This window comes from Meleagris gallopavo, chromosome 5 (genome assembly GCF_000146605.3).
Source record: "Meleagris gallopavo isolate NT-WF06-2002-E0010 breed Aviagen turkey brand Nicholas breeding stock chromosome 5, Turkey_5.1, whole genome shotgun sequence".
Taxonomy (NCBI): Eukaryota; Metazoa; Chordata; class Aves; order Galliformes; family Phasianidae; genus Meleagris; species Meleagris gallopavo.
In genome coordinates this window covers 45185711-45213568 of record NC_015015.2, presented here as the reverse complement: position 1 = coordinate 45213568, position 27858 = coordinate 45185711, and the positions used below count along the sequence as shown (strand labels likewise).

General features: G+C 34.0%; 1 protein-coding gene across 3 annotated transcripts in view; it reads right to left on the bottom strand.

Moving 5' to 3' along the window:
* PAPOLA (poly(A) polymerase alpha) overlaps nucleotides 1-22644 on the bottom strand; it is a 32121-nt gene extending 9477 nt beyond the window's left edge. For all 3 annotated transcript variants that reach the window (XM_010711873.3, XM_019615858.2, XM_019615859.2), the window contains exons 1-15: nucleotides 22627-22644; nucleotides 19536-19706; nucleotides 18883-18949; nucleotides 17800-17881; nucleotides 17248-17357; nucleotides 15929-15982; nucleotides 13042-13153; nucleotides 11845-11934; nucleotides 11610-11748; nucleotides 10129-10201; nucleotides 8551-8671; nucleotides 7530-7614; nucleotides 2800-2853; nucleotides 1927-2046; nucleotides 302-411 (exon numbers count right to left, since the gene is read on the bottom strand). In XM_010711873.3, the coding sequence (XP_010710175.2) occupies nucleotides 302-411; nucleotides 1927-2046; nucleotides 2800-2853; nucleotides 7530-7614; nucleotides 8551-8671; nucleotides 10129-10201; nucleotides 11610-11748; nucleotides 11845-11934; nucleotides 13042-13153; nucleotides 15929-15982; nucleotides 17248-17357; nucleotides 17800-17881; nucleotides 18883-18949; nucleotides 19536-19609 (1291 nt within the window). In that variant the 5' untranslated portion in view covers nucleotides 19610-19706; nucleotides 22627-22644. The remainder of the gene's footprint in view (nucleotides 1-301; nucleotides 412-1926; nucleotides 2047-2799; nucleotides 2854-7529; nucleotides 7615-8550; nucleotides 8672-10128; nucleotides 10202-11609; nucleotides 11749-11844; nucleotides 11935-13041; nucleotides 13154-15928; nucleotides 15983-17247; nucleotides 17358-17799; nucleotides 17882-18882; nucleotides 18950-19535; nucleotides 19707-22626) is intronic.
* Between the last annotated feature and the right edge of the window lie 5214 nt (nucleotides 22645-27858).

The window sequence follows — 27858 nt, the reverse complement described above, 5'->3', positions numbered from 1 at the left end:
GATTACATATTATAATTCTGTCTGCTTAACAAAGATCCAAATATAATTTAGTATTTTAATGAGATCCAAAAGATTTGTGTTCATCACTTTAATCAATAATAATCAATCCAGTTATTAATCAGGAGCTTCTAGAAGCATTACAAATCACTATAACTTTTTCACAAAATAACACTAACTCCTTACCTGAATCCTTCTATTTCTAGGTACAGTTCTACTACTGAAAGAATAGATTATGAAAAAAATAGACAAATAGCATGATGTAACAAGTTTCATATCTGAACATCTATAATACAAAACTCACCTGTATCTGTAAAAGACTGGATGTCATAAGTAAGATCCACACTTAAATTTTCAGAATTTTCAGTTTTCTTAAACACCAACCCAATCACCCACATTGTACGGTATTCTTCCCTGCAAAATGTTATATAAAGTCATTTTTTTACAATATCCACCAACAGGTATAACAAGTTACTTGCTGACATTGGTGTTTCATTTCCAATACAAAGAAGTCACAAAACAGATGATCTCCAGCAAATTTAAACCAAGATTATCAGTAAATAACATCATATTATTAACTGTGCTTCTGCAAAGATTCTCTGATTTATATAAGAGTTATCATTAGCCATTACCACATAGGAAACAGGAGACAGCAGCTTTTCAGCACCTGACCTCGAAGTCAAAATATTAACATATTCCCTGACGAAACAATTTCAATTTTACCATCTATACTTGTTTTCAACTCTCAAATTTCTTAGTTGACAGCAAAGTGCAGTTTTCAGGTAAGAAACTCTTCACTTTGACAGTTTATTCTCAGTTATTGTACACTGAAAATGAACTATCACATCCTATTATAGAATATATCAGAACACTTCAAGGCACCTGATGCTTTAATTCCATGTATTTTCCTTGTAAGACTGTTTCAGAACAATTCCACCTTCCAATCAATTACTGAACAAATTTAGAAAGGCAGGTGAAGAACCACACTTCATTGACATTAGAAAATGAGTCTTTACTAGTAGCTTAGTCACATTAAGTCTACTGAAATAAGAGCTAATCAGTGCATGATCATCTATGCAGTTCTATCTGTATTTACCTACTAAAATGGTGCTGAAGTTTTAGTGCCCTCTTTATTCATTTTTCACTTGGAACAAATATAATTTCTGTATTTAACTTTTTAAGGTTAACGGCATACTGTCATTTCAAGCAGCTGATGTCTGGAAAAAGACTATGAAAAGCAAACGTTTTTCACATATTCCCTACTTTTCCATTCTCATAGTTCACATAACATTATAATTCCTTCTAAAGGAAATTAGAACACTATCTAGACAGAAGCTGAAGTCTTAAAAAGAGAATTTTTAGCCCTCAGCTCCAATCATTGTTCTGAGAGATGGAGAACGGGAGTGACAGAGGGTGAAAGAAGTTAAAAATCCCCATACAGTACTAGACAGCATTAAGTGCTTGGTTTTCCCTTCAGTGTTTTCAAATCTTTAAGAATTCTAGCATCAGCTTTTATCAAGTTTAAATGATATGCTTCTCAACTGCTAAATCTTATCTCATCTACTTAAGTTATTCAACATTCACTTCTACCATGTTTTATTTTCTACTCAATTCTCAGTGCTGCTTTGTAATTAAAAGTGTCATGCCAACTAATACCAGGATAGTCAATCAACAGCAGCGAAATAACAGTAGATAACAAGGAGTTACTATTATTTGCAATCATGCAATTACTACAATTATTAGTGAAACACATATTCCTTCTTTAAGATTGTTTTCTGGCTTAGACACAATCTTACACAGAACAAAGAACATCTGATTTTAAAAACTACTTAACAGCTGAAAATTGTATGCCTTTAGGGACCGTCATGAAAAATTAACCTAAGATTCTAAAAAAAATCTTAGTTTATTAATTATGATATTTTTGCTTACTTGTCAGGATTCTCCTTGGGTGCTGGGAATGACTGTGGATTCACATGAGCCAGTGTAATGAACTCGTTTTTCTCCAGGTTTCCAACTAGAATTCGGATTTTTGATTCCACCAAACCCACCCTGCATAAATGTCATTCATGAGTAAGTTCTCATTAATATGAAATAGAAGTATCAAACATTACATATCAGGCAGAAGCTGTTAGCATTTTGCTTACATAAGTTCTTGAGACTACAAATGAACTAATGCACAATATATGACAAATTCAAATCAATAAGCAGAGTAAGCATGTTACAAAAACTTACACAAAGCAAGCTCTGAAATGAAGAATGCCCTGAAGCTTTATGATCTGCTTTTATAAGTGGATTTAAACAGCTAGCAATTAAACATAAGTAATAAGCAAGCACAAAAGAACTCCCAGGTATTTCTGCCATTTTCTTTTAACATCCAATGTAGAATTTTAAAAGAGATGAAAGTTTCCAAAACTTGACAGTCTTAGATCTTTAATAGAAAAAGAATGTAGAAGTGGGGAGAGGCATTTTTAGTTTGATAAAAATATTTCTAGAGATTGAACACAGACTTACTAACAACTGCTTTTTAAAGCACATAAAGCTTAAGAAAATAAGATTTGTGAAGTGAACCTGGTAGCGTTGAAAAGAAACATAATTAAGCCAATAGTCCTCCTGTCCCAATCCTTCAATTTTATTATTTTTCAGAAACATATCACCACCTTTGTTAAATTTTGTAACAAAAAAATTGCATTTTGAAAGTTTCACACCGCTTCATTAAAAATACACTGTTCAATCTCCTTGAATTCAAGATTGACAGGCTTTAATCTGCCTTTTTTTTGGAATAATAGTAAGCATTGTACTTACCATTCTAGTCGCTGTTTTTCTGTCGGTGCACTTGCTAGAAGCACAATATAATGCCTTTGGAGATAAAGACAATATGCTATTCTATTTATGCTTCTAAAACTAGACATTCAAAGTTTAATATTAACATTAGTAAGGTCTACATTGCAAACTACAGATTATTAGCTTAGTTCTATTACAGGGTATTTTAAATGGACAGAGGGGCTATGTTCCCCAACCACGTGATTAAGAGATTTCTCAAAGCATTTCAAGTTTTAGGAATGCTTGCAACAACACTTGAATGCCAATAACCTTAATAAAAAGCTAGGAACACAGCACCAATTGAAAAACAGCACAGAAGCTTCCAAACATAATGAGTGGGGATTCAGCTACTAGTGAGTCCTTGCAAGTAAAAACAATTGTTCAACCATCTCTACATACGCTAGCTGCCCTTTAACATTAAATCTGAGTATTTAGATGAGAGGTTACCATACATTCATTCTAAGACAGAAGTAACGCTGAATTATGGTTTACAAAAGTTTCATATCTGCATTTTAGAACCACCTAAAGATGCTTATCTGGAATTTTACAAGACAAAAAAAGTTTCCTCTGGTAACAAATTCTTAAGCTCCCAATTATATTCCAGGATAACCAGTATTCACCTGCTGTAAGCAAGTTTCAAAGGAACAAAATACAAAATAAAAACGGTACGTTAATCAAAGCAACCTAGGATGGTAAAAAGAAAGATGATTATCATGAACTTCAATAGTAACAATACAAAAACCCCTTTCTTTTAACCTGAGTTTATAATTGTGGGGTGGCTGACAACCTTACATGTCTACAGTCAGGCTTTTCTGACGCTTACGACATTGCAGACTCTCCAAGCTAAATTAAACTGCCTTTACCAACTATACTGATATGGTCTACGTAGGTATTCTCCAAGCAGGATTTAAACATCACTACTACCATGAGGGTTTATACACTTGTGCATGTACATGAGAGAAAGAAAAGCAAAGTCAGTGCTGTTGGAAAAACTATGGTGCAAAGCGTACTCTGATACTACAGACCTTCAAATTGTAACGGTAGATCAAAATCAATAGACCAAACTGGTAACTACACATTTTTGTATTTATCCATATAGGTGGGATACAACAGAGAGAGGAAAAGAGTCCCTGGTGAATGCTATAGTCCTTCTAAATTCAGCCAGCAAATGTCACTGAACTACATGGATTCAAAATGAGACTCAAAAAGATTGCCTTCCCTTTTAAGTAGCATGTTTTATCAACTTATTTTTACATTTTGGTGTATTAACCTCCTCATACAAAAAGCATTAAGGAGTTTTGCATACTATTTTACTGAAGACATCCTCCCTTCATCTCCTTCTTAGAATATCATGACACTTATCACTTTTATTCCTAAAATCTCAATTATTGCTTTGGGCAAAAAAGAAAGTGAGGGAGAAGCTTAACAGATTTTTCCAAAACATTAAATCTAAGTACACACACTGCCACCTGAACTGATGTTGAGTCATCATGAAGGAACCCTAAAAAAACAAGCATTAAAAAAATATTCAAACACCACAAAAGAGAATAAAGGTCCATTTCTCAAATTCCATATAAGTCATTCATTTCCAATATGGATTTCTTCTAAGGAACACTAGACATACTACAATCATACAAGATTCCTACATTGTTACCTATCACATACCCTAATGGATTTTATTTAATGGAAAAGACAACAATCTTTTTGATATTTTCCATAATGTATGACTGAATCAGAGATGAAGCTGCAAGTGTTTGAAGAAACTCATTTTTCCCGGTAATTAGTACAAAAACAGTCTTATTAAAAAAGTTCAGGAAAAAAAACAAAACATGGATTTCACACTTGTGAACCTCAACTAAGCTGATAAACATGGAAAAAAAAAAAAGACTTTCTTTGTAAGATTGACGATTAGATATTTTTGCCAGGGTACTGCTAGGTATAACATTTAATTGAAAAATAAGAAAACATGAAAATTCCCCTCTCTACTCCAGAAAACACATGTTATTTGTGCTGAGATTTAATTAATGACTGTAAAACTTCTCTAGACATTTTCACTAAGACTTAGCTTTAGAACAGCTTTTATTACTGAAAATATACTTTGCTTTAGGGTTCAAGGTCTCACCGCTATATTTTAGAAAGTCACTAATAGTTATCAATTCTTCATTTCTCATTTCATAACAAAAAGAGTGTCAAACTCAGGAGTATCCATTACTTCACAATAAGAGACCAAAAAAAAAAAAAAATGAAGTTACTACCTCTCGATGTTGTTCACCTAAGATGCACATAATATTATTTGGAAGTACTTCTTCTGAAAATAAATTTGTGCCTATTCTTTCCCACTGGCTCCCTATCAGCATTAAGTTTTCCTAAGAGCAACTGAACACAGACATTATGAAACTGACTTGCATACACACATAAAAGTGAAGTATTTTTAAGAGACAAAAGGCTTCCTGAAAAACCCAAGAGCACACGAACTTGTTCGTTCATCTTTATCTGTACTAAGCTCTCCAGGATTTATACTTACAATATACCCACTGCTTTAAAGTCCTATCAAGGCTACAAACCTTTTTAAAATTATGCTCATGTTTATCTATTTAGCAGGATATACCTTGTTAATAAAGGAAAAACATAAGAGCTCTTCAAATGTATTTCTCTCATTACCACACTGCCATCTTGGTTTTAAGTTCTAATTATTTCATTCTCATGAAATAGTTCATAGTGATGTTACGTCCACCTGAAATCATCCCTGTCATTTCCCTGCAAATTATTATAGCCAGCAAGTATAATTCATTACTCTTTTCCCACCATCTCAGAATTTAGAACCACACAAAGTGGAGAAAGCACAATACAACTCCCTCACTTCAAGTAATTGTTGATGTTAAAAAAATCAAAATAACACAGATCTCCATATTTTCCCAATCTCTAATTTACTCTTGGCCATGCAGGTATGCAGTAGCCTCCAGATTTCTTTAGTTACACATCCTTGAAGTTTTAAACAGAGGTAATAAAGCAAAAGTGATTACAATCAAAATTAATATTTAGCAATTAATTTCTACTGGAGAGTGAAAGAGACTACTAAAGCTATCCTTTAAAGGAAGAAATGCTTTTAAAAGGATTGAAAAGCTTGTCTTAGAGCAAGAATCAGATTTACCCTTATCCAGAACACTAAACATAGCTTTGAGCTTCAGCAGGAACAAGTGAATAATACACACAATTTAAATAGGAAAAAGAGGATGAAGGGGGGGCAGAAAAATATATACTTAGCTTTCAGATGGAGATTTGACCAATGAAAGCATATTTATTACACGCTTATCACTACATATAATTATTTATTTTCTAACAATTACTAACCAAAGTTTTAAATAAACTTACTATGATGCAACAGAGGGCATCTTGGGTAATTTAAATTAAAACATGCTCTGTAATACCATACATGGTTAAAAAGAGAAAAAAAAAGGTAAGATTTCGTGCAAAACATACAAAATCTGGATCTTCAGTGCTGGCAAAAGCAATTTTTGTGGCACTGATAAAATTCTACAGCTGATACATACAAGAAAAAAAACCTGATGAAATTGGGATTATTTCAAGTAACATTTAATGTTTCTTTCAAAAATAGGAAAAATAAAGATATTAGAAGGAGCACAAATTAATTTATCTGCCGCCCATTTTTAACTTCAAAAAACAACAACTTTGCAGTGCCCCTTTGAGCATTTTCAAATTTTACCTCTAAGTTACAACATAAAAGCCATTCAATGTTTTAAAGCTTTTATCATGCAAAAGGTATAGAAACAAAACACAGACACATTATGAAGGTCATCAGTCTCTTTTAATGGGGGAACTGTATATTTCAATCTTGTTTGGATTAGTACATAACCAACCACCCAGCACAGAAACAGCTGTAAAATATATTTGATTTCGACTGAAGAAAAATGGGTCTCCAATTTCAATTGAGGGCAAAGAAGATGTAGTCCATATTTAATAATTCATATTTATTATAAAAATACAACTTTCATCAATATACATTTAACAAGCTTCTGCCCCACAAGTATATTACTAGAAACCCTAAAAACGTTGTGTGAACTTCAATTTTCCTCTTATTGTAGAAACATTACAAAATTAGCAAAGCTAGATGTGAAGATGTATTAATAAAGAGCCAAAAGCCTTAAGCTTTAATGAAAAAAGTCCAGTAGTAGCTAGTACATCTGGTAGTTAGTCAACACAAATGCAAAAATGCTTTATTATCAGAGTGAACTGTTGTCTGCAATGACAAATGAAAACACACAGTATCAAGTATGTATTCATCTTGAACATTGACCTCCATAATTACTTTAACATCTTGATTCTCCTGAGAGGTAAGACCCATTTTTAGAATGCTTACTGAAACCAACAGATAACTTTTACACCAGTCAAACCAGCTGATTTATCTTCAATTTTATTGGCAACATACCAATTCTATAGTTAAATAGTGAATTTCTAAACATTGGGTCACAAACTAACAGGCTTCTGAATTACATCCTGAAGACACAAAGGGTATCTGATTATATGGCTCATTTTCTAAGAGAAAGGGTAATAGTGCATTTTCTCCTACACAGAAATATCCTAACAAAACACTTATTGGATGTCAAATATATTTAAGATCCTGCACTACAGAGCATCATTAAGTATTTTAACTGATAAAACTTAAATATTCTGCCATGCCATAAAATACATACTTGTACTTTTGAAAGAAGTTTGGAGCTTCAAAAAGTTTGGACCACTCTGCCTTACTCAGCAAAATTTCATCTGTGATAGCAAGACCTAAATTATAGAAAAACATTTAAGCTTTTTTTTTTTTTTTTTTTTAAATACAATCTTATATCCACAGAAAAACAGCTTATTAACCTAGCAGATATTATTGTAGGTAATTTTCCCCATTCAAATTCAAAAGCAATCTACCAATGAGCTTTACATTCTATTCAGATCTTAAGTAATTATTTACACAGATTTACAGTGTTTTCAAAAAACACACTCAAATTAAAATTAATTCTGACTGATGATTACATCTTTGTTTTCTTTGTAACGTACACAGCAAAATTTAAATTTTCACATTCACCACAGTTCACTTCATGTTCACTCCAAAGAGAGATGTCTTTCACTGCTTCAATCATCTATACAAGCTTTTTTTCAATCATCTGTGCAAGGGTTTTGTTGTTGGTTTTTTTTATGATCACAGGGGCAAAGAAACAATAAGAAAATGAGCCACTGCCCAATGAGAACTACCAGTGGTTGCCCCTCTGCACCAAGCCTACTTCTTGCTTTGATTACATTATCTTTTAGCAACTATGATTATTGATGTAGATTACTAGAATAAACTAGTGAATTCAGAGAAAGTCTTATATACATTGCCTTATATCAAGGTCAGCAATCCCACCTGATGGCAGTTACTAATCTATGTGCCAGGACAAGAGCCATAAACATAAACCTAAAAATCAAAGATGTGATTTTCAGAGCACTAGGCACTAATTAATCACCTCGGTTTCTAAAAGTTAAGAAGAATTCTTGACTGAACCACAGAATTCCTTGCTGAATTTAGAACTTCAAGCCACCCAGGTGTAACAGACTAGCTTCACCTCTCGCAAAATAGATTCTGACATACAAAGTTACTTAATATCCCCCACCAAAGTATACCCAAAATTGAACTATTTTAAATCTTTTTTAATACATTTATATAGAGAGCATAAGATAAATACTTACCTTGTTTAAATTCCTCAACCATGACCATCCGTGTGGAAACGGACACATTGTAGGTAGAGTTCTGCTGTGGGTATGCTGGTGTAATTATAGGCATAAGATGGTACCTATCACTGGGGTTTACCTATACATAACAACAGCCAATCAGTTTATCTTCAAGCACACAGATAAGTTAACAAATTTGGATTTCTCCCTTTGCTAAAACTGAGTCAAGTTCTAAGAGACCTCAGTGTGTCAACCAAGTAAATTTACAAATAGTTCTGAAAAAGTTTAGAAGACAAGGATAGTGCTTTGACAAAGGATACTACTCTGAACCAGTGATGTGGGAGGACCATAACCTGTCAGCACATAAGATGCAGAAATCCAGAAATAACAACTGAAAAGAACCATTTCATTCCCTTTAATAGAAACTAGCTTCTTATTACATCAAAACAAGAATACTTCATCACCACATGAGCATCTTCATAGGAATGACTGTTTTCAGACATTGTGAAAAATATTTATACTTTATTTCTTGGATTATGGAAAATAAAGAGCCAGCCTAAAAACTGAGGCTCTAGGTAACCTGAGAAAAGCAACGCTTGCATTAATATATCTTTTATTGAACAGTACACAGGGAAACAAAAAAGGAGGGACAACACACACACACACACACACGCACGCACACACAAAATACATTTAAAATGGCATTAGGGTAGCAATCTTGTAGGTAGAAAGGATAAAGCCCTGTCATAACTTGTCCCACTATGTCTAGCTGCACAGACAACTCTGTAGTATCACATACTGATCTCAAGCCCACTGTCCCAATAATAACAGTTGATAACAGTAAATATTCTTTGTCTCACACTGCTTAAATGTGGACATCTGTCAGTCAAAAAAACAGATTTAAAATACCAACGGTTTCAAAACTCAACCTCTGGTGCTTACACTATTGCCCCAAAATGATGAGTTGAACATTAAGTAATTTAAAACTGGTAAAACAACACTAAATACATCCACACTATCCTATATTGAAATCTTTGAATATGACTATGTGTCTGTGGCAAACTGTTTCTTTGACTACCTGAAGGATATTCATGTCTAAAGTCTTTAATATGGGTGCTACAAATATTGTAAACAGCATAACCAAAAACTTAAGACATCAAGATATGATCTTCTTTGGTTCAAGATGAAGAGACGTTTACATATACAGTTACATATAACTGAACCCAACCAACTGTGATTGTTGCATTGAAGTGAATTCACTATAATTGCAAAAATTAAGAGACCTTAAGTCTTAAGTTTTAAGATAAGTAATTTTTCAAAAATGCACTGTTGCAAGGCAAATCTAGTCATACTGAATATTTAAGAACACCTGTTACAAAAGTTGTATAAAAAATACATTGTTCAGCAAGTGTCCTTCAAGCAGTAAGTTTACAAAGTTAAGCTTTGCTGCATATTCAGGAGCATCACAGATTACTATGAAGAAGACATACCCAGATATTAATTTTATTAAATCTACAATGAAGTTCACCTACTATTCTTTAAGCAACTGAATTTATTGTACAGTGTGACTTATAGGGGAAAAAATAATACACTAACCCTTGGGTCCCATACAGGCAAATTAAGATTGCATTCTTCTGGCTGTTTCAATAGCACTGGATTTGGCCATTCCCTGTTCAAAAAGATTGTAGCACTGAATAAGACTATTGGATACAACCACGTATGTTCAACAAACAATACTTCTGAATGTGACTCTTCTTAACTCTTCTCAAGCATCATTTTCTCAAGACAAAGCTGGACTAAATGTAGTTCTTCACATAACTTCTAATGTTGAACTACATCATAGCTTTAATTGGCTTCTCCAGAACATCAGAACAATTAATTTCTATTGTTTTGGAACTTTTAAACAAGTAGTTTAGATAACTGAAGTAAACTACTATAAATTCTCCTCAGTGAAAACTGATACTGAATCCATCTTCATGCTAGCCCTTCCATAGACAAAATACAAAAGCAGCTAGCATGATAATTGCTCTGTAGCATCATTGAAAATAATACATACTTAAATAGGAAAGAATTTTCCAATCCAAATTGCAAAAAGAAACCGTACTGAAAGAAACACTAAAAACACAGAAATACCACTTATGCTCCAGATGTCTCTACCATCACAAGCACAGCTAATCTTCCTCATAAAGAGCAGAGAGCAGGTAATTGGTATTCATAAATTAATGCTCCTATGGAATGCACATATAAAATGTACAGCAGTGTAAGGCACAAATAGAGCCTAGAACCAATTTTTCTGTATCAGACTCAATATGCTCTATCCTCAGAGGCTATAAAACCTATGAATTCAGAACAGCAAAACTACAGAACTAAGGAAAAGCTGCTATGCTTGAAATAAAGGTACATTTTGCTGCATTGATTCTAAACATATGTCCATGTCTGATAAACAATACAGTCTCCAGAGATGTTCCTTCAGGAGAAGCAGTGTTTGTAACCTGCAAAGCATACTTCTATCCAGTTCACTTTAAATTTACTTGGAACTTTCCCACTCTTCTCCTAAGTTATACAAACCAGCTTTCTAAGGTAACTATCTCAGTAATACGAAACCAAACACCTGCATCTCCACATTCACAAAATTAAAAAAATAAAAATAAAAATCAACAACAAAAAAACTTGCCACTGGTTCTCTTGAACTGTATTTAAATTATGCCTAACCAGTTACTGATATACCTTTTTTCACCATCATCTCAGTATCTGAATGTCAAATGACTTCAGATTTCTGATGCCTGCTCTTATTTAGCCTCATATAAGGATGGAGGGTAATGTTGATTTACAATAAATACTTAAGAAAATTAATTAAAAAACTAAGTATTTTTGTTTCAGTTACTTTAAGAAAAAGACTTGTTGGATGACTTTTATTGAAAAACCCAAGCTAACTATTTTCTGGCAGCAAGAACAATGCTTATCACTCTTAACTTAATCTGGTAGCAGCTGAAAAAGATACCATAAAAACAGGACTAAAATTTAGTGTCTACAAAACAATTTTATTTTAGTGTAAACTAAATTTTAAAAAAACATACCATTTAGAAAACACCAAGAAAAATTTATGTACAAGAGTTGATGCTATTGCATTTGGATAAAGCTGGCAAGTTCTTGCTACTAGCATAGCCCAGGAAACACCGCCAAGGAAACCTAGTATATTGGAATAGATGTTGTGGCCTGTAAATTGAGAAGGAAAGAGACAAAAAAGAGAGAGTTATCAGCAACCTTAAGAGTTAATGAAAACTTCACAAGTTTTGGAATAAAACTGCTTACGTTTTGCCCATAGTTTGATAGCTCTCAGTGTTAACCTGAAGTTGTCAATGTTTGGTACTAGATGCAGAATTTCATCGGTTACCCGGCAACCTGCCAATACAAAAAAACCTATTACATTTGCTGCCTCAAGTTTTTTTGCTCTCTTCTTCTCTCACACCTTAAAATTTGTCAAACTTTAGATCAGCATGCTAGAAGCTTATTTGGTACTTTGAAACTGTTCTTTTGAATCTGAAAACTTGATTATTTTGTCAGTTGATAATTTTCATCTTGTTTTTACAGCAGCACAGAAAGCCTGGAAGCCTTAAGACAAAGCCTGCAGGAATTTATGACAAGAACAAGCTAAAGAGAACAGCGTTTCAACATATTCACTGTATCATTACTACATATCTTCAGGCTTAAAGAATAACATTATATGCATTTATATTACTTGATGTATTTAAAAGGAATTTAAAAGGAATTAAAGGAATAATAGTAATAGTTAATATAAGCTGCAGAGAGCTGCTTGCAAAAAATAAAAATTAAAAAAAAATTATATATTCTCCTAAGGAATAGGAGGAAAATGTGAAAAGAGAAACATGAATTCTAGAAAGCACACAAGGACGAATTTCACAAAACAATGGGAATTGGGATAATCCTAGCACCCCATTGCCAAGAATTTACAATTTTCACTTGATATTATCAAATGTTCAGACTGTACAGAAACCAGTGATACATGTGCTCCTCTCCCTCGTGTGCCAAGCTGCATATTGGCTGGAGTCCTATCCTCCCCTCCATAAATAGGTATTTTTAAAGCTGTAGTATTACAGACATGTAAGTGTTATTCAAGCTGGTAAACTATTACAGATCCCAACTCTAGCTGGGAGAATTTTGAGATCCCCAATTGATATCCTTGAAGTAATTCTGTATAAGTTTATGCATGCTAAAAGATACAGAATTTTTAAAACATGCAGACATCTTTATTTATATAGAAATAGGTAGTTCTATACATTAAAAGTCTTGCAGTCTTATTAGTTTCTACAGGGCATCATTTATTCAATTGAAAGGAAAAGCTTCATAAAAATCTGGCCGACAAAAAACAACTCTGATATGGAGTTCCTGCATTTTTAGCTAAGTCTGCAACTCATCTAATACATCAAACAATCCAGGATACTTATTAAAAGATTTGACAAAGTCTGTATAAAATTTGCATATACATACCATTAAGACTTCGTATGCATCTAATGTCTAAATTTTTAAGTAGGCTATCATCTCGGAGGTCTAAGTCCTCAGGAATAGTTTGCAGTGCTAATCTTGCAAACAAAATATCAATCTTTAAACAAAGAAAAAAATAGAAAAACATTAGATAGCTCTTCTTCTCTTCTGTAATCCATTTTTATTAAGTTGACTAACACTAAGTACAGCACTCTTTCTAGTATAACTAATCTATTTAAACAACACACAGTAACACCCCTCACAATCATTAAATGAACCATTTTTAGATGTTCTGTCTATTTTAAGACATCTTTTCCAAGAGGGTAAGATGTATATTAAGACCAATGCATAAAAATTATGCCCATTGTTAATATAAAAATCCGCGAGGGACAAATACCACTTCTAGGTCCAGAATACTGGCACAGTAGAATTTCGTGAATTATGAAAAGGTAAGCCAGAATGAACTGAAATAGTTGACACTGTCACCAAAATACAGAAAAAGAGCAGAAATTTCTATTTGAGTTGGAAATACTATGTCAGTTGCTCCAAAAGTAATGTCTCCTATTTATTTCCACAGAAACTACAACAGATATGAAGAGCACAATATTATTATTTGACAGAAAAGACTCTCAGTTAAAAAACACTTTTCAACACAGTCACTACACAACTACACATTTTCATCAATGATGAACAAGAGCCTGCATGCCACACTCGTAAAAATCTGCATGGTCATCCAGAATGCGGCTTCACATTTTTTCCCCACTTGGAAGAATTCAATCTCACACCTTCGCTTCTAAAGCACTACCAATCAGAACTATTCCCCTACTGCCATCTGTCACAAAATGGCAACAAAATGTAACTGAATATTCTCCAGAGAGTTCCACTTCTACTGCCAGACCAGCAACATATGCGTCTGATGTCCATGAGCCAAGATAATAAAATAGAAGGCATTAATTTCTGAGTAACTATCACTCTATACTTCTCATTGAAAGTAAATTCAAAATGAACTACTATGACCATTAGAAAGCCTAGCAGCTCAGAAGTTCTTCAATAATAAAGATATTCCAAATCAGGAAACGAATTGCCTACTCTGTATCATTTTGTGGCCAGAAAAAACAAATCATTCATCTACAAGAAGAAGCAAAATTCAAGAATACTCCTTCTTATTTTAAGCAATAGTATAAAACACAACTAACAGAAAATTTTGAAATCTCACTGACAAGATCACTACATAACTGATCACTGAGGCCTTTCCCTCAGATCTAAATGTTTCTTCACAGAAGAGAAATTAACTCCTGGCACTTTCTACCTTTATTGTTAAAGAAAAACTAAAGGAAAATCTTCCAATACCAATGTACTTGACACAAACAAAACCATTAGAAACAAGATCTGCACAAAAGACGACTTCTTATCATGAGTTTGTTCAAGACAAGAGAACTATTTAATGTACTGTCAGAAATATGGGTTAAGTCTCCATTCATAAATCTAAACCATCATTTCCCATCATTTACAGATGAGTGAGCAGAGCTAAATTCTATTACACTTATAGTAGATAGTCCTTTTAGTTCTCCTGTTTTCACTTTTCAATATTACAGAGAGAGAGTAAACATTGGTTAGAATGTGAGTGAAAAAAAAATACAAATAACCAACAATACCTATGACAAGTTTCAATATTTAGTATGAATATTTGAGTTAAGTAAAAAGTTATCCAGAAGAATATTTCTAGTGTCCAACTGTACGGACAATAATAAACTGTCTAAAATAAATGAAAAATCATATTCTAGCTTACCATATAGTATCACATACCTCTGCACATCTCTTTAATTTGGAATAAGTACATCTCTCCAACTAAGCATCAACTTACATAAATGTCAGTGAAAATACAAGAAAGTAAAGCTGGAATTGTGAGATGACTCATCATCTTCTGGAGACTCAGAAACTGCCAGTACCCTAAGGACGATTATAATTGCAAGGAAGAGATCCAAATGACACTGGGAGAGAATGAGCTCTCGAGTCTTGCACACAGTGCTACACCTAACTATGGTTACTCTTCAAACTGTTTAACATGTCAGATAATTAGCAGGGGTATTTTTTCCTCACTGTGAACTACCCTCACACCCACCAGTTAGAGTTTTATTCACGTAAAACTCTGAGAAACTGTGTATATAAACATGTATATTTCTATCATGTATTTTTGTCTTGTCATCAAGAAAGCGACAGGTTGTCTGTAAGATGGTTGTCTGTAAGATGGTCTGAAAAAGATTTATAGTATCTTCTTCTAACAAAGCAGAAACGTTTTCCTCAGCATGTCCCAAAATACTAAAAATCAGGTTAAGCAAGTTTATCACTCCACAAGAACTGATCTGTGAGGCTACAGACAAAATGGACAGAAGCAGTAACTCTGGTCACCTTAACAAAAGCATGAAGAGATAGAGGTGAAAGGACTAGCTAACTCCCTTCAGCAACACATTTTTAAGATTTTCCTTTAGTATAAGCTATTAAAGCATATCTGAATTTGAGATTTGAGTAGTTAATAACTAATAGTAAAAAACCTAGTGAAGAAATTTATGAACTAAATTATTTTCAACGTTAATTCTTTAATAATGCTAATACTGGTACCCTATAGGTCAGTGACTAATCAATACAAGTGGGTAAGAGAAAAAAAAAAAAAAAAAGAACAGGGAGATCTTCACACAACTTCTTAAGCAGGTTAAGAAAGGCTGGTCTTAAAGGTGCGCTTTAAAGTTTCACAACCAAGGACTGTTATCAATTACGTGAATATGAATTTAGAACAGTCACTGTAATGGAATTTGTATTCATCAATATTATTTAAGGAAATGCTGAAATCTTTGTTTTAATCATGTTCTACCAAAATGAAATGTAAAATCTTTACCTCTATTCCATCAAAACATAGTTTAATAACTGGGACAAAAGCTTCTTCAACAGCCTAGGGGAAAAAAAAAAGTTGTATTTTACTTTCAATTTACAATCTTTACAATCAAGCTTCTTTTTCTCCTCTTTTCCTCTAAATATTCTAAGCCAACCTATGGAGATTTTCATTTTAACAAGCATCTTATATTCTATTGTTTCTGCAATAATATTATACGAGAAATGACAAAAAGACAATTTAATTCACATTAAAAAAAAATCAAATATCTTTTCTAAATGGGGTCATTAATGAGATACTCAAACAAATAGCATCTTCAACAAACATAAGAAATATTGTATCTATTCTGCAATCTGCTAGGAATACCACCTTCCTGAATTTCAGACTACATGCAAATATGCAGAGGACTGTCTTTGTAAAAGCTTGAATCACAACTGAAGAAATTTATAGTAAATTTTGAAAGCCAGATTATTAAAAAGAATTCAGACAACACAGCATTAAAACAGTAGTTTCAGTGCATGTAGCATTACCACCAGATGTTTGCACTACACTGATGGAGTTACTAACTATGGGATGCAAGGAGCAAGAGAACACTGCAGGGACAGACAAGTTTATTTTAGGACAGAGTCGGACTAAACCAAAGTTTAAGATTTGCCAGCAATTATCTTCATCTAAGGAAAAAGAACTGCGGCTGAGAGATTCTACTCTAACCTCACACTATGAAAAATTAAAACTCCCAGTAGCTGACCTAGGAAGGCTTGTCATTCAGGTATAATAGAGAACAAAATTCTTCTTTTTTTTTTTGCTACTCTCTTTTTCTTTCCTTTTACACAATGGCAATCTTGCACAAGCATCTAAAAATGCAACCTCACTTTTCAGAATCACAGTTGACAGACAACATAAAATATCTAGTAAATATCAATCACTGTAATGGTTTACATATCCACAGCATTAGAAAGTATACTGTTGTGCTACTGTTTATAAAACTTTCATCAAAAACAAATTAGCCTGAAAAAAAAATCAGGACGGAATACTTTTACATTTGCCTCTGCCACAGAAATCAAGCAAAAATTTTACAACACAGGGCCAGGAGTTTCTTCTGTCATCCAGACTTCGAAACTATTGTATCCAGTAAATGAAACAATCAAACAAAAAAAAATTGCAAGAATCTCTAAATATTTCACATATGTTGATACATTTTGCAACAATTTAACTAAAAATCCACTGCAAGCCTTGACAGTAAATTTGCAATTACTTATTTAAGGAACCATCTTGCACTTTTCAACATTATCACTTCAGACAGCTCTATTAAGGAAATCACATACCCTCAAATCTTTTACTTCTTCTTGCTGTTTCAGTTTTTCATAAAATGATGTGAAAAAATCACTTCTTTCAACATGTCTTGGTGCAACACACAGGGCATCAATATCAGCACCTGTAAATGTTCATTGATGCAAGTACGTTACTCACACTTCACACACATGAAATGCCAACAATAGTCAGATTTTTCTTCTAGAATAAAACAAAATTTAGTTTTTCTTTCTATAGCTGCTCCCAGAGTTGACTGGGAATGACTTTTAAAAAGTCACAAAACACACAATACATATATCCTTTTATTTTGCCATATTTGCAATAATTTTCAAAATGAACAAGCCATGAGAAGCCAAGTATGCAACCTTCTTGGTTTTTTTAAGCAATTTCCAATGTGTCCCCCCCCCTTCCCTTTTTACAAACCACAAGAACATGGACAGATCCATGTTTTAACTTACAATGAAGACTAGAAGTGGCTGACAAAAATCTAACACTTCAGCACGACACTTAGAGATACATCACTATCTCAGACATAAAACAGTTTTTATAATAAATGCAAATTTTACCTTTTGTATGGACCCCTAATCTATAGGATCCAAATGTAAAAATTTTTCCTCCAACATTTTCTATTACAGACTGTGGAAGATTCTAAACAGAGCAAATAAAATTGGTTATTTTTACTGTAGCAAATTATAATGGCACATGTACTATAAAAGGAAAAATATCCATAAAATTCATGTTATTACAGATTAACATCTTTTTGAATAGCAGATCAGTCCTTAAATAGATGTTGTTTCAGATTAAAAGAGAAGTACATTTTGCATTTGTATAACTTATTTGTAATGTCACAACTATGCTAAACATTACTGCTTCAGTCTTGGTAGTCATTTCAGCAGTTCTATACTTCAGGAGCTTTAAAATATTACAGATGCTCAACTCACCTTTCTTAATGTTCAAGCAATTTAAGCTGACTTCGAAATTATGATATTTTAATTTAAAGCAACAGAAAAATATCATTTACATTACCAATGTTTATTAAATTACTTTCATTCAGAGACATCAAGATTACATTCTTTAAGGTAAGTTTGTGTTTGTGAGAAGAGTTATTTTGCAATAAAATTGTTTAGTTACATTTACTATCATGAAGATACTGAAGTTCCAAGGTTTGTATATTTAAAGAACTTTCAAAGCCACAGCTTCACAGTGGCCAAAGACAGTTATCATTTCAGAACAGGATGCACTATGTTACAATTCACTGGTAGTCACACAGCAAAAGACATGAAGAAATTCAAAACAAACTATAAAATTATGTATGTTGGATGAACTTCAAGTAGTTTCAGATCTTACACCAGTCAAGATTAAGTCTCTATTTTGTTTCCAACGAACAACTTGTACATAATGTGCTTTGTTCCTTCATAACGTCCTTTCTTCATCTTTTTTTTTTAAATAACCTTGTACTTGTCTAAATGCTCATGTCATAAGAGAACGAATAAAACCCTAAACATGCTCAAAACAAAAACAGCTAAAAAAAAAAATAACTAGAGTTCTCTTCTCCTATGATGCATCATTTTTAAATCGGTAATATATATTGAAAATATCTTGATACTGCAGTCTTAGACTGAATTATCTCAAGTAAAATACATCCATACCTTGCTTTCACTGATTTCCCGTATCCATTCCTTTACCAGGTTGTTTAGTTTTCCCAAAATTAAAATCCTATTGATAAAACAGCAGAATCACAAACCACGAACACAGTAATGCCTTAAGACCTTGATAATCATTATATGATGAATCGACTAGAGTAACATTGTAGATCTAATTAAAGATCTCATCTCTAAAATACAATGAAACAAAGTCACTCTTAAAATAGTCACACCACTTTTTCTTCCTTAAAGATATTTCAGTCATTTAAGTTTTGAAGCAATGCAAGCATGCAAAGTCTACACACATTTTAGATAAATGGATTCTACTCACTTTCAAAAAATAAAAACTGATTAAACCACATGAATCTTAAAGAAAAGTGAGAAAAAAAATTCTAACAAGCTTATTGACAAGAAAAAAAGACGAGAAATAAATAAATAAAACAGTTACAGGAAAAAAATGCAAGCCTATCTCCTATATTTAAAGGCTATTTTAATCTCTATATTCTAACATACTCCTCTTGAGGGTAGAAAATAAAGTATTCAATATTTCAGAAAGCTTTTAAAAAAGCACCTAAAAGAATGCAAACATGCTTGGGGTTCAGTTACTAACCATGTGAATGTTGAGATAAGAGAAAACTGGTGCAATTGTGTTTGCTCACCTGCGTTGCAGTTCTTCTTCCTCTTCAAATACACCGTAGGGTTTAAGGGTTTCAATCAATTTCTGGGTAAGCATGCAGTCAATCTCCTTGGGGGCAGCTAAACTGATAGGTGAGGTAATGCCATAATGCTTCTGCAGTTGCTGTGTTTGTGATCCCTGGGTTGTAACAGGACTAATAAAGACAATTGGATAATGTTACTGACAGAAACAACATATATATTTCATTCTTATCTGAGTAGCAAACACATCACACGCCAAGGAAAATAAAATTAAGCCTACTGGTAGTCACATCCCAGACCAACTTGCATTAATTCTGAGTTATTACCGATAGTGGTACAATTACTTTTCTCTTGCACTGTTGCAAATTTCTATGAGGCACATCTTCTGTATCAGTTGACGTTACACAAAACACTCGCCTAAGAAAGCAAGCTTTGGCACATTCTGAGCTCAACAGCATCACATAATTACCTTTAAGATGACTTCTCTTCTGGCTAGCAATACAGGATGGTTTAGAAAAACAATGACAGCTCAATTTTTGTTGGCAAAAGTACTGTGATACTGTGAATCAAGGCTATATGTATGTTTTAGGCTGAAAGGAACCTTTCAGGATCATCTTTTCAAACTAAGCATAGCTATCAGTCAAACTACAAGCACAAGAATAGTATTCAAGTCAATTCCCCAGATTTCAAGGTTTTGAAAGGACAGATAAGCAAGCAAGAGTGTTTCACGAGAAACACAGAGGTGAAGGTATCATAATATTATGAAATCAGTAACTGCCTTCTTAGATTAGCATCTGGAGTACGTGAACAGCCAGGCAGTTTTTGATGATCAGTATATATTTGTGACACTCATGTTCAAGAACTTATTTTCAGAGCAGTAATTCTGAGTATTTCAAAACTAAATGTGCTCCTATGACACATACAAGTGTTTACACTCCATGACTGCTGCATGCTATGCTCATATAGTTAAAGCTTATTTGAACTAACAAAAACAGTTAAAAACCCTTAAACTTGCTCCAGATCATAGAAATGATATATTCCTAACATGTACAATAGCCAAATTTTAACTGTTAAGAACTTAGCACCCTTGCTGCTTATATACTTCAGAGATGTAAAAACTACCCTATTTAAATCTGTATTAAAGTAGCTCTAAATGTTACTTGCAGCATTAAAAACTAGTTTTATATGGACATATTGACAAGTTTCCTCTAAGTTATGTATATTACTATATCTGAAAGTGACAAATCACAAAGTAATACCAAAAAGAATGCTTCCTGTAAAATATGAAACAAACTTGTTTATTAGCTCTTACAAGACCAGCATTATAATCCCTCATCAAAACACATCTCAAGAAAAGCAGACATTAAATAAATAGCTATTTCAAAAAGCTTTTCCAACATCTAAATCATTATCTGAACATTAAAGCAATATTTGTATGAAGATGTTTAATATTCAGTGTTACACTCTTGCTACACAACCTTACTCCTTCAATATTATAATGCAATGTTTGCATTTAACACCCGATGTACATAATATATTACTAGTTTTGGCTCAGATTAGACATTAATACTTCTTCTTCATGAATTCAGCTATTCATTCTACAAGGGAAAAGGCTCTATTACCAATTTGGTCTCCTTCAGCTTTCATAAAATCTAAAAAGCAATTTGTCTCTGTAAGATATTCAGACTGACCATGTCTATGAAAGTCTCGTTGTTTGCAAATGTAACACTCCCCTATGTATCACTGTATTGTCACTCCTCCATGTTTACACACATGACTGCATTTCCAAAAATAAAATAAAACAAAATAAAATTTTCACCTAACTACTGCACTACTAAGAAAAGCTACTGCACAACTTTATTTTCACTTCCATAATCTGGTCATCATCTGCTCAGGACTTAATTCCTCATTTTTATGAAGACTATGAATTATTATGAATATTAATAAAAGCATATTGACTTAAACTGACCAAAACCAAGAAAAACAAGTATAACTTTCCACAGGTTAAACTGATTTAATTCAAGTGATTTTGAGCCCTATGATTTATTCTATTGCACGCTAAGCTTTTCTGCTTAGCAAGTCCTCACATAACTGTCCTGGTACAACTGCCTATTAGAAAAAGGAAAAAAGGAAGCAAAGCAGGACAAAAAAAATACCAAAAATAGTACATAAAAATCAACCCTAAGTAATAATCTCTGAGAACATTATTTAACACAGCTGCTTCTAACTAAGGTTTTAACTGCCAAACAAATAATTTGGTAGCATCTGAAACATTCATATAGACCTTAGGACTTTTCGCGAATGAAACCACTGATGTTCAGACAAATTATATAAAGCAGTAATTCAAGTTAAGGATAAAGTAAGTTACTAAACAATTTCTTGTTTTAAAGGGAATCTTAGAGATGTCAACAGAAACAGTACTTTCAGCCACTTGAAAGAATCATACAGTATCCCAAGTTAGAAACAACTCATAAGGATAATCAAGTCCAACTCCTGGCTCCACACAGGACCACCCAAAAATTAGACCATATGTCTGAGAGCATTGTCCAGACTCTTCATGAACTCCAGCAAGCTCTGTGCCATGGCCACTGCGCTGGGGATGCTGTTCCAGTGCCTGACCACTTGATCACAAAATATAAGCTCTCAATACATAAACATCCCTTGCATGTTATGCACATTTTTTAGTTATACCACAAAGCAGGTAGGTAAATTTGAACTGCAATTTCTCTTTTCCTTTGCCAACTCTTTTTTTTTTCTAATTAACATTCTTTTGAAATGTTACAGTTTATTTTTCAAGGTTTTTAAACCAGTAAGTTAAAACAATGATTTAGTTTTACTTGCATATTTTTCCCCCATAAATTTGCTAAGCTTCACTCATCCATAACTGCACGCAATTCAACAGCTACTAAACTTCACAGAGAAGTCTGACTAACCCCAGATTGGCAGAAATGGTTTCTGTATTAAAAAAAGATTCAGCTTTACTCTGACACAGAAACAATAAAGGAGACTCCTGAAGTCAAGTCAGTAATGCTGACCCAGTTCTCCATTGACAAGTACTGAAGTTAAGGCCATTCCACAAGCTCCTTCACATACATGTAATAATTGCATAAGATACAGCAGAGGTATAAGAGCAGAGTGTAACAGGTGTGCCATTAAATGGAAGTTGGAGCGAAATGGAGACTCTGTGGCCAAGTTCTGTGATTCACAATAGTTCCCTAGGCAACCTTAGGTGTCCACAACACAGGAGAACTTGATATACTGTCTCTAAGAACAACGCCAGGATAGGGACTTGTGGATCCAAACTGCTTACCTGCCACCCTTTTTGACTAAATGCCATCCTTTGGTGAACTTTGCTCATTATAATACCAAAAATACACCTCCATCCCAAAAGCTACCGTCTCAAAGGCACAACCACTGAGCACGCACTCTGAATTTTTTTATCCCATACCTTTAAAAGCAAGACATGAGAATTTTATACCAATCAGAATAAATGTAATGACTAGTGTGACTCGAGCTCCATTTGTAGAATAAGAAGTAGAATGAAATGGATTACAAGAGAGAGAAAATTTAGGAGAGGGTACCACTGTAGACAAGACAGGACATCACTGGCTCATGGAATCCGCCAACAGGCTGAGCCCGTCTTCCTCCTCTATGCTGACACCTACTGGAAAAGGCTCACACAGCCCGCTATGCTGATAGAGAAACTCAGTAATCTCTGCAGAGCTTGTTTTATAACCCAGCACACTTGGGACCAGGCTGTATTACTCTTACTTGTTTGCATGCACTTTGCATTACTCTTGGTTAACCTCACATACTCTGCAGGTAGTGAATTATCACCAGCAATCTAAAAGAATCTGTAATCTGTTGCTAATAAACTGCACCATCCACTAAGCTAGTCATGTGACTTCTGCATGGACATGGCCAAAATTCTTTCAGAGATCGAGCCATGTGAGTTTTGATTGATTGAACACCGCTAGATTAATAAGGGAGATGTGAGTTAGCTCACCGAACAGCGCTACACAAATCAGGCAGCACACTAATAGTGAATTCGTAATCATGATAGTTCATATATCAACCTGGACTTACGGTGCCAAATCAAGCATTACTCAGAAGACTGCCCTCAGTACAACAGCATATCAAAAGGTATCAGCAAAGTACAGAAGAAATGGTATTCAACACGGAAAGCTGAAGCAAAACTCATTCTGGGATGCAAAAAAATCTACATAACTCACGTTCATCTATTTAAGTGACAGCAAATCTTCGAAATCGTAATGTAACAATTAGAAGTATGTGTTTCTTCCTCTACCTCTGATGAAAAAACAAATTTCAAATAAAGCATTTGTTCACACCTTTATAAATGGAAAATAAATTATAACTGAAACATAGAATTTAACCTCGTGCTTATTTTTAATGTTGTATTCACTTCACATTTTAGCCACAAAATACTGCAACAAATTTACACAAATCTGTAAATTTTGTGGCAAGTATCAACACTAACCTTCTAGCTGAGAGGATCAGGGAAGTTAAGTCCCTAGGACTGGGAGTGGGAAGGCTAGTCAAGTCAGCTTGTCATTGAAGTTAAGCATTAACAAAAAAACAAGGAATATTAAACTAAAAGAGAAAGTCCCAACCCAACCATTCAATCTTAACAAAAGGGGTAGATTCGGTAGGCCCTATAAGAGTCCAGCAGACAACTCAAACCATGCTTATTTACTTATTCATTTTAATGAGACTAAACTTTTAAGATCATGAAGATTACGATATTGTTTGAGGCTGATGTTGTTTATTTCCCATCAACCATATACACACACACACAGATCTGGCTCTTCCACTGCTATGAATATAAAATACTTGCCAATAACACAATACAAAAAGTTGCAGAAAAATAAACGTAGACTTAAATTTAAAGACACTGTGGCTCTTGCTTTATTTTGTCCTGAACATTTAAGGAGCATAGGCTCTTCAAGCAGTTTATACAATCAGCAAACTCGACCATAGCTACGGTGGTTTAATATCAAAGCACTGAATAACTCATACTCAAGCATTAATCTCAAACTCTCAGAAAAAACACCTGTAATGTAGTTTTCCCCCTACCAGCCCCCTCACACACACAAAGTTCCAGACTATACTAAGTTTACGGAAACATAGCTAAGATACTTTTTTTCTCCTTCAGAAACCAAAACAGGTCATATCTTACAGTTATCAATAAATACTGAACCAAGAAGAATAAATCCAGGCAATACAGCCACAGCTGAAACCATATACAGCCAACACTGATGAAAGAAGAAAAACCATGGGCTGTCCTAAAATAGGCCAGCAACCCACAGAAAGTTAACTTTAAATGTTTAACTTCAGTCAGGAATTCCGGCTCAGTCTTGCCTCCAGATATGAGTATCCATCTTAAACACTCTCAGTAACTATCCTCTCTATTTGCCCCCACTGACTACATCAGTAAAATTCAGTCTGTCTTAAATACTGATAAGCCACCAAAGTTAGATTCCTGAAGCAATGCTGGTCATCATAACATCTGATTAATCAACTGCAGCTAAATTCACAAAGCTCAAGTTCCAGCATGTTAGATTTCAGAGAATGTCTTAACAAGTTTTGTTTATTTTGAAGACTTCTCCATTAGGGATTGACCACGTCAATTTCAGATTAAAGTTTTTGTTTAATGCTAATGTATTAACCACTACACACAATATCTCAGGAATATAGGAAAAGTCTCAATGAAATCTGCACAAACCCATCACTGGGAAACATGCTTTTCACCTTAAGACAATCCAGCTGTCCTTTCTGAGCAAAAGGTTTTAAAATTCAGCAAAAAATAAAGCGTGTAAATTGCCAGTATGGTACGTTCAACGCATCTAAAGCAGATGCAATGACAAACAACAGAAGGAAGGAAGAAGAGATTCAGCTATGGCAATCGTCCCCTCTGGCTCATCTGTCTGGGACAGTCTTTGTACAGAATAGCAAAAACAGCACGTCCAGACACACACACCCATCCATGACATTCTTAGTAACAACAGTTTCTGATGTTCTTCTGCTTTAAACGGCTGAAATTTTTACTGCACTGCACAGGCAGCAACTGAAGGGAAAAAAAGAAAAAAAAGCCACCCAAGATTTATTGCTATTCTTGAGACAAAACACTCAAGGTAGTAGTTTGAGAAATTCTGTAAGGCTGAATATCAGAAAGCAACAAAGATAGGAATCAGATGAAATGTTTCAATATTAAGAGATTAACTTGCCTTCAAGGTGAAATTCACCCAGCCCAAAATAACTGCATTTCCAAGTACTGTGTTGTATCTCTATCTTCACAGGTATCTAAACTTTTTTTTTTTCTTGGAGTCACAGTAGAAAACTGAAAACTACCACAAAAGCACTTATGGTTCCTACTGTACAACATCCAACAAATTCATCTTCAGCTGAGTTTTTTAGATGAGTTTCCCTTTGACTATCAAAGCTTCAAGGCAGATTTCTTCTGCAGTATGTCTGGTGCTTTCTGGAATTAGTAAGCATTTAATTCCTTCCAAAATTCAGTCTATAAAAACCTGAGCTCTGTTCAGAAACACAACAGTTACCTAGTCCCACTCATGAAGTAATACTTTTTATAAACTTGACCACTACCCATGCCCCAAAACTCAAAGACCAGTTAACAGAATCAACAACTTTCACAACACTTCTGACACTTAGAATCATAAAATCACAAGGCTGGAAACGACCTATAAGATCATCTAGTACCACTGCTACCACAAGCTACTAAAGCATATCTCGCAGCTCCTCATCCAGACCCTTAAGAGTTCAGAATGCTGATTCTGTGTGCTTTTTCCACTGATGGTTAAAGAAAAAAAAAGTTTTTTTACAAAGATTTTTTACAAAGACTTCAGTAGATGCGTAAGTTCAGCAGAGAAGCTTTAGATGCAATAATATCAGTAGTTTAACGAGAGACAGATTCATACTGCTATTTCTGTTTGGAGAGACTGAAAGGCCCAGGTTACATGAAGAGGCTGCATCATCAGTTTACAGAAACACAGCAATCACTTCATTGATTCCAAGACTTTTCTCCATAAAACCTCACCCTTTCTGAAATACATGAATCTCAGTGAGCTTCATTTCTCCCTGCCATCCTATGTTCTAGATAATGCTCACCAACAACTACTGTTTATCTAACAGTTCGCTAAAACTTATCTGTATAACATGAGAAATATTCACTTTTTACTTTTGTTTCCATTAAGGCCCTTAAAAAACAAACAAAAACCCCTACAAAGTTAGTTGCATAAAGGAAATCTCTTCTTTTACACAAGGAATTAATGAGAATCATGATAAACACTCATAAGTCCCCAGGGTAAATGAATGCTCTTATTAACCATAAAAAGGCTTTTTCAAAAATACCAGCTATTGACATCAATAGAACCTGAGTCTGCTCTCCTATAACTAAAGCACTTTGCATGCTGCACACTTGCTGAGAACTTCAAACTAACACTTTTGACATAAAGACTTACGAAAGCTGCTGGTTAGGTGAGAGATCAGCTCTGACTTGGCTTGTCAATAGTAGACAGCATCCTCCATTGTAAAGTTTAAAGGGGGGTCTTGAAAGATCAGGAAGTGATATGCACCTCAAACTATACAATGCTACTTAAGAATATGTAGTTAAGGTATCAAACTTCGACTTTAAGAAAAATGAGCAAGGAATTCTGCACCTTTCGAAGTAGAAGATCATTAGTGTTACAGTTCATTCATTAGAAGTAGCACAAAACTTTTAGTGTTGTTATGAAACATAGTCACAGCAAAATAAACTACGAACGAACAAAGTATCTGATTTTCCTGTTTTCCTTAAGAAACAAAGGAAAAAAAAAAACAATGGATTAAAAAAAGCCAATATGACACACCTCAAACTTTCTCGCAACTTTTCATTCCCGTAATGAACATGTGCAAAACTTATCTATGAATACACTGCATTCTCATTATACATAGCTCAGAAATTCCTTGAGATGACCCTACTACCTTCACCCATCGTAGTGATCCTGCCACAGATTTTTGTTTCAAATTATCTGCACCGTGATGAATACAGCAGTATCTTAGATTCAATAAGCAAACTGGGCTATTCTGTACGTGAACTCTACACACAAATAACAACAGTGATTGTAGTAATTCCAAATTATTTGTAAATCAGCATCCCACCCTGTCTCAGGTGTACACATACCTTATTCCTACAAGTCACACCCATCACTGGCTTATTCAGGATAAATAATCTATTAACATTCGCACTATGGAACAAAAGAGTTTTCTTATCTCAAACATGTGCCGTCAAAACGGCAGCCAAAAAAA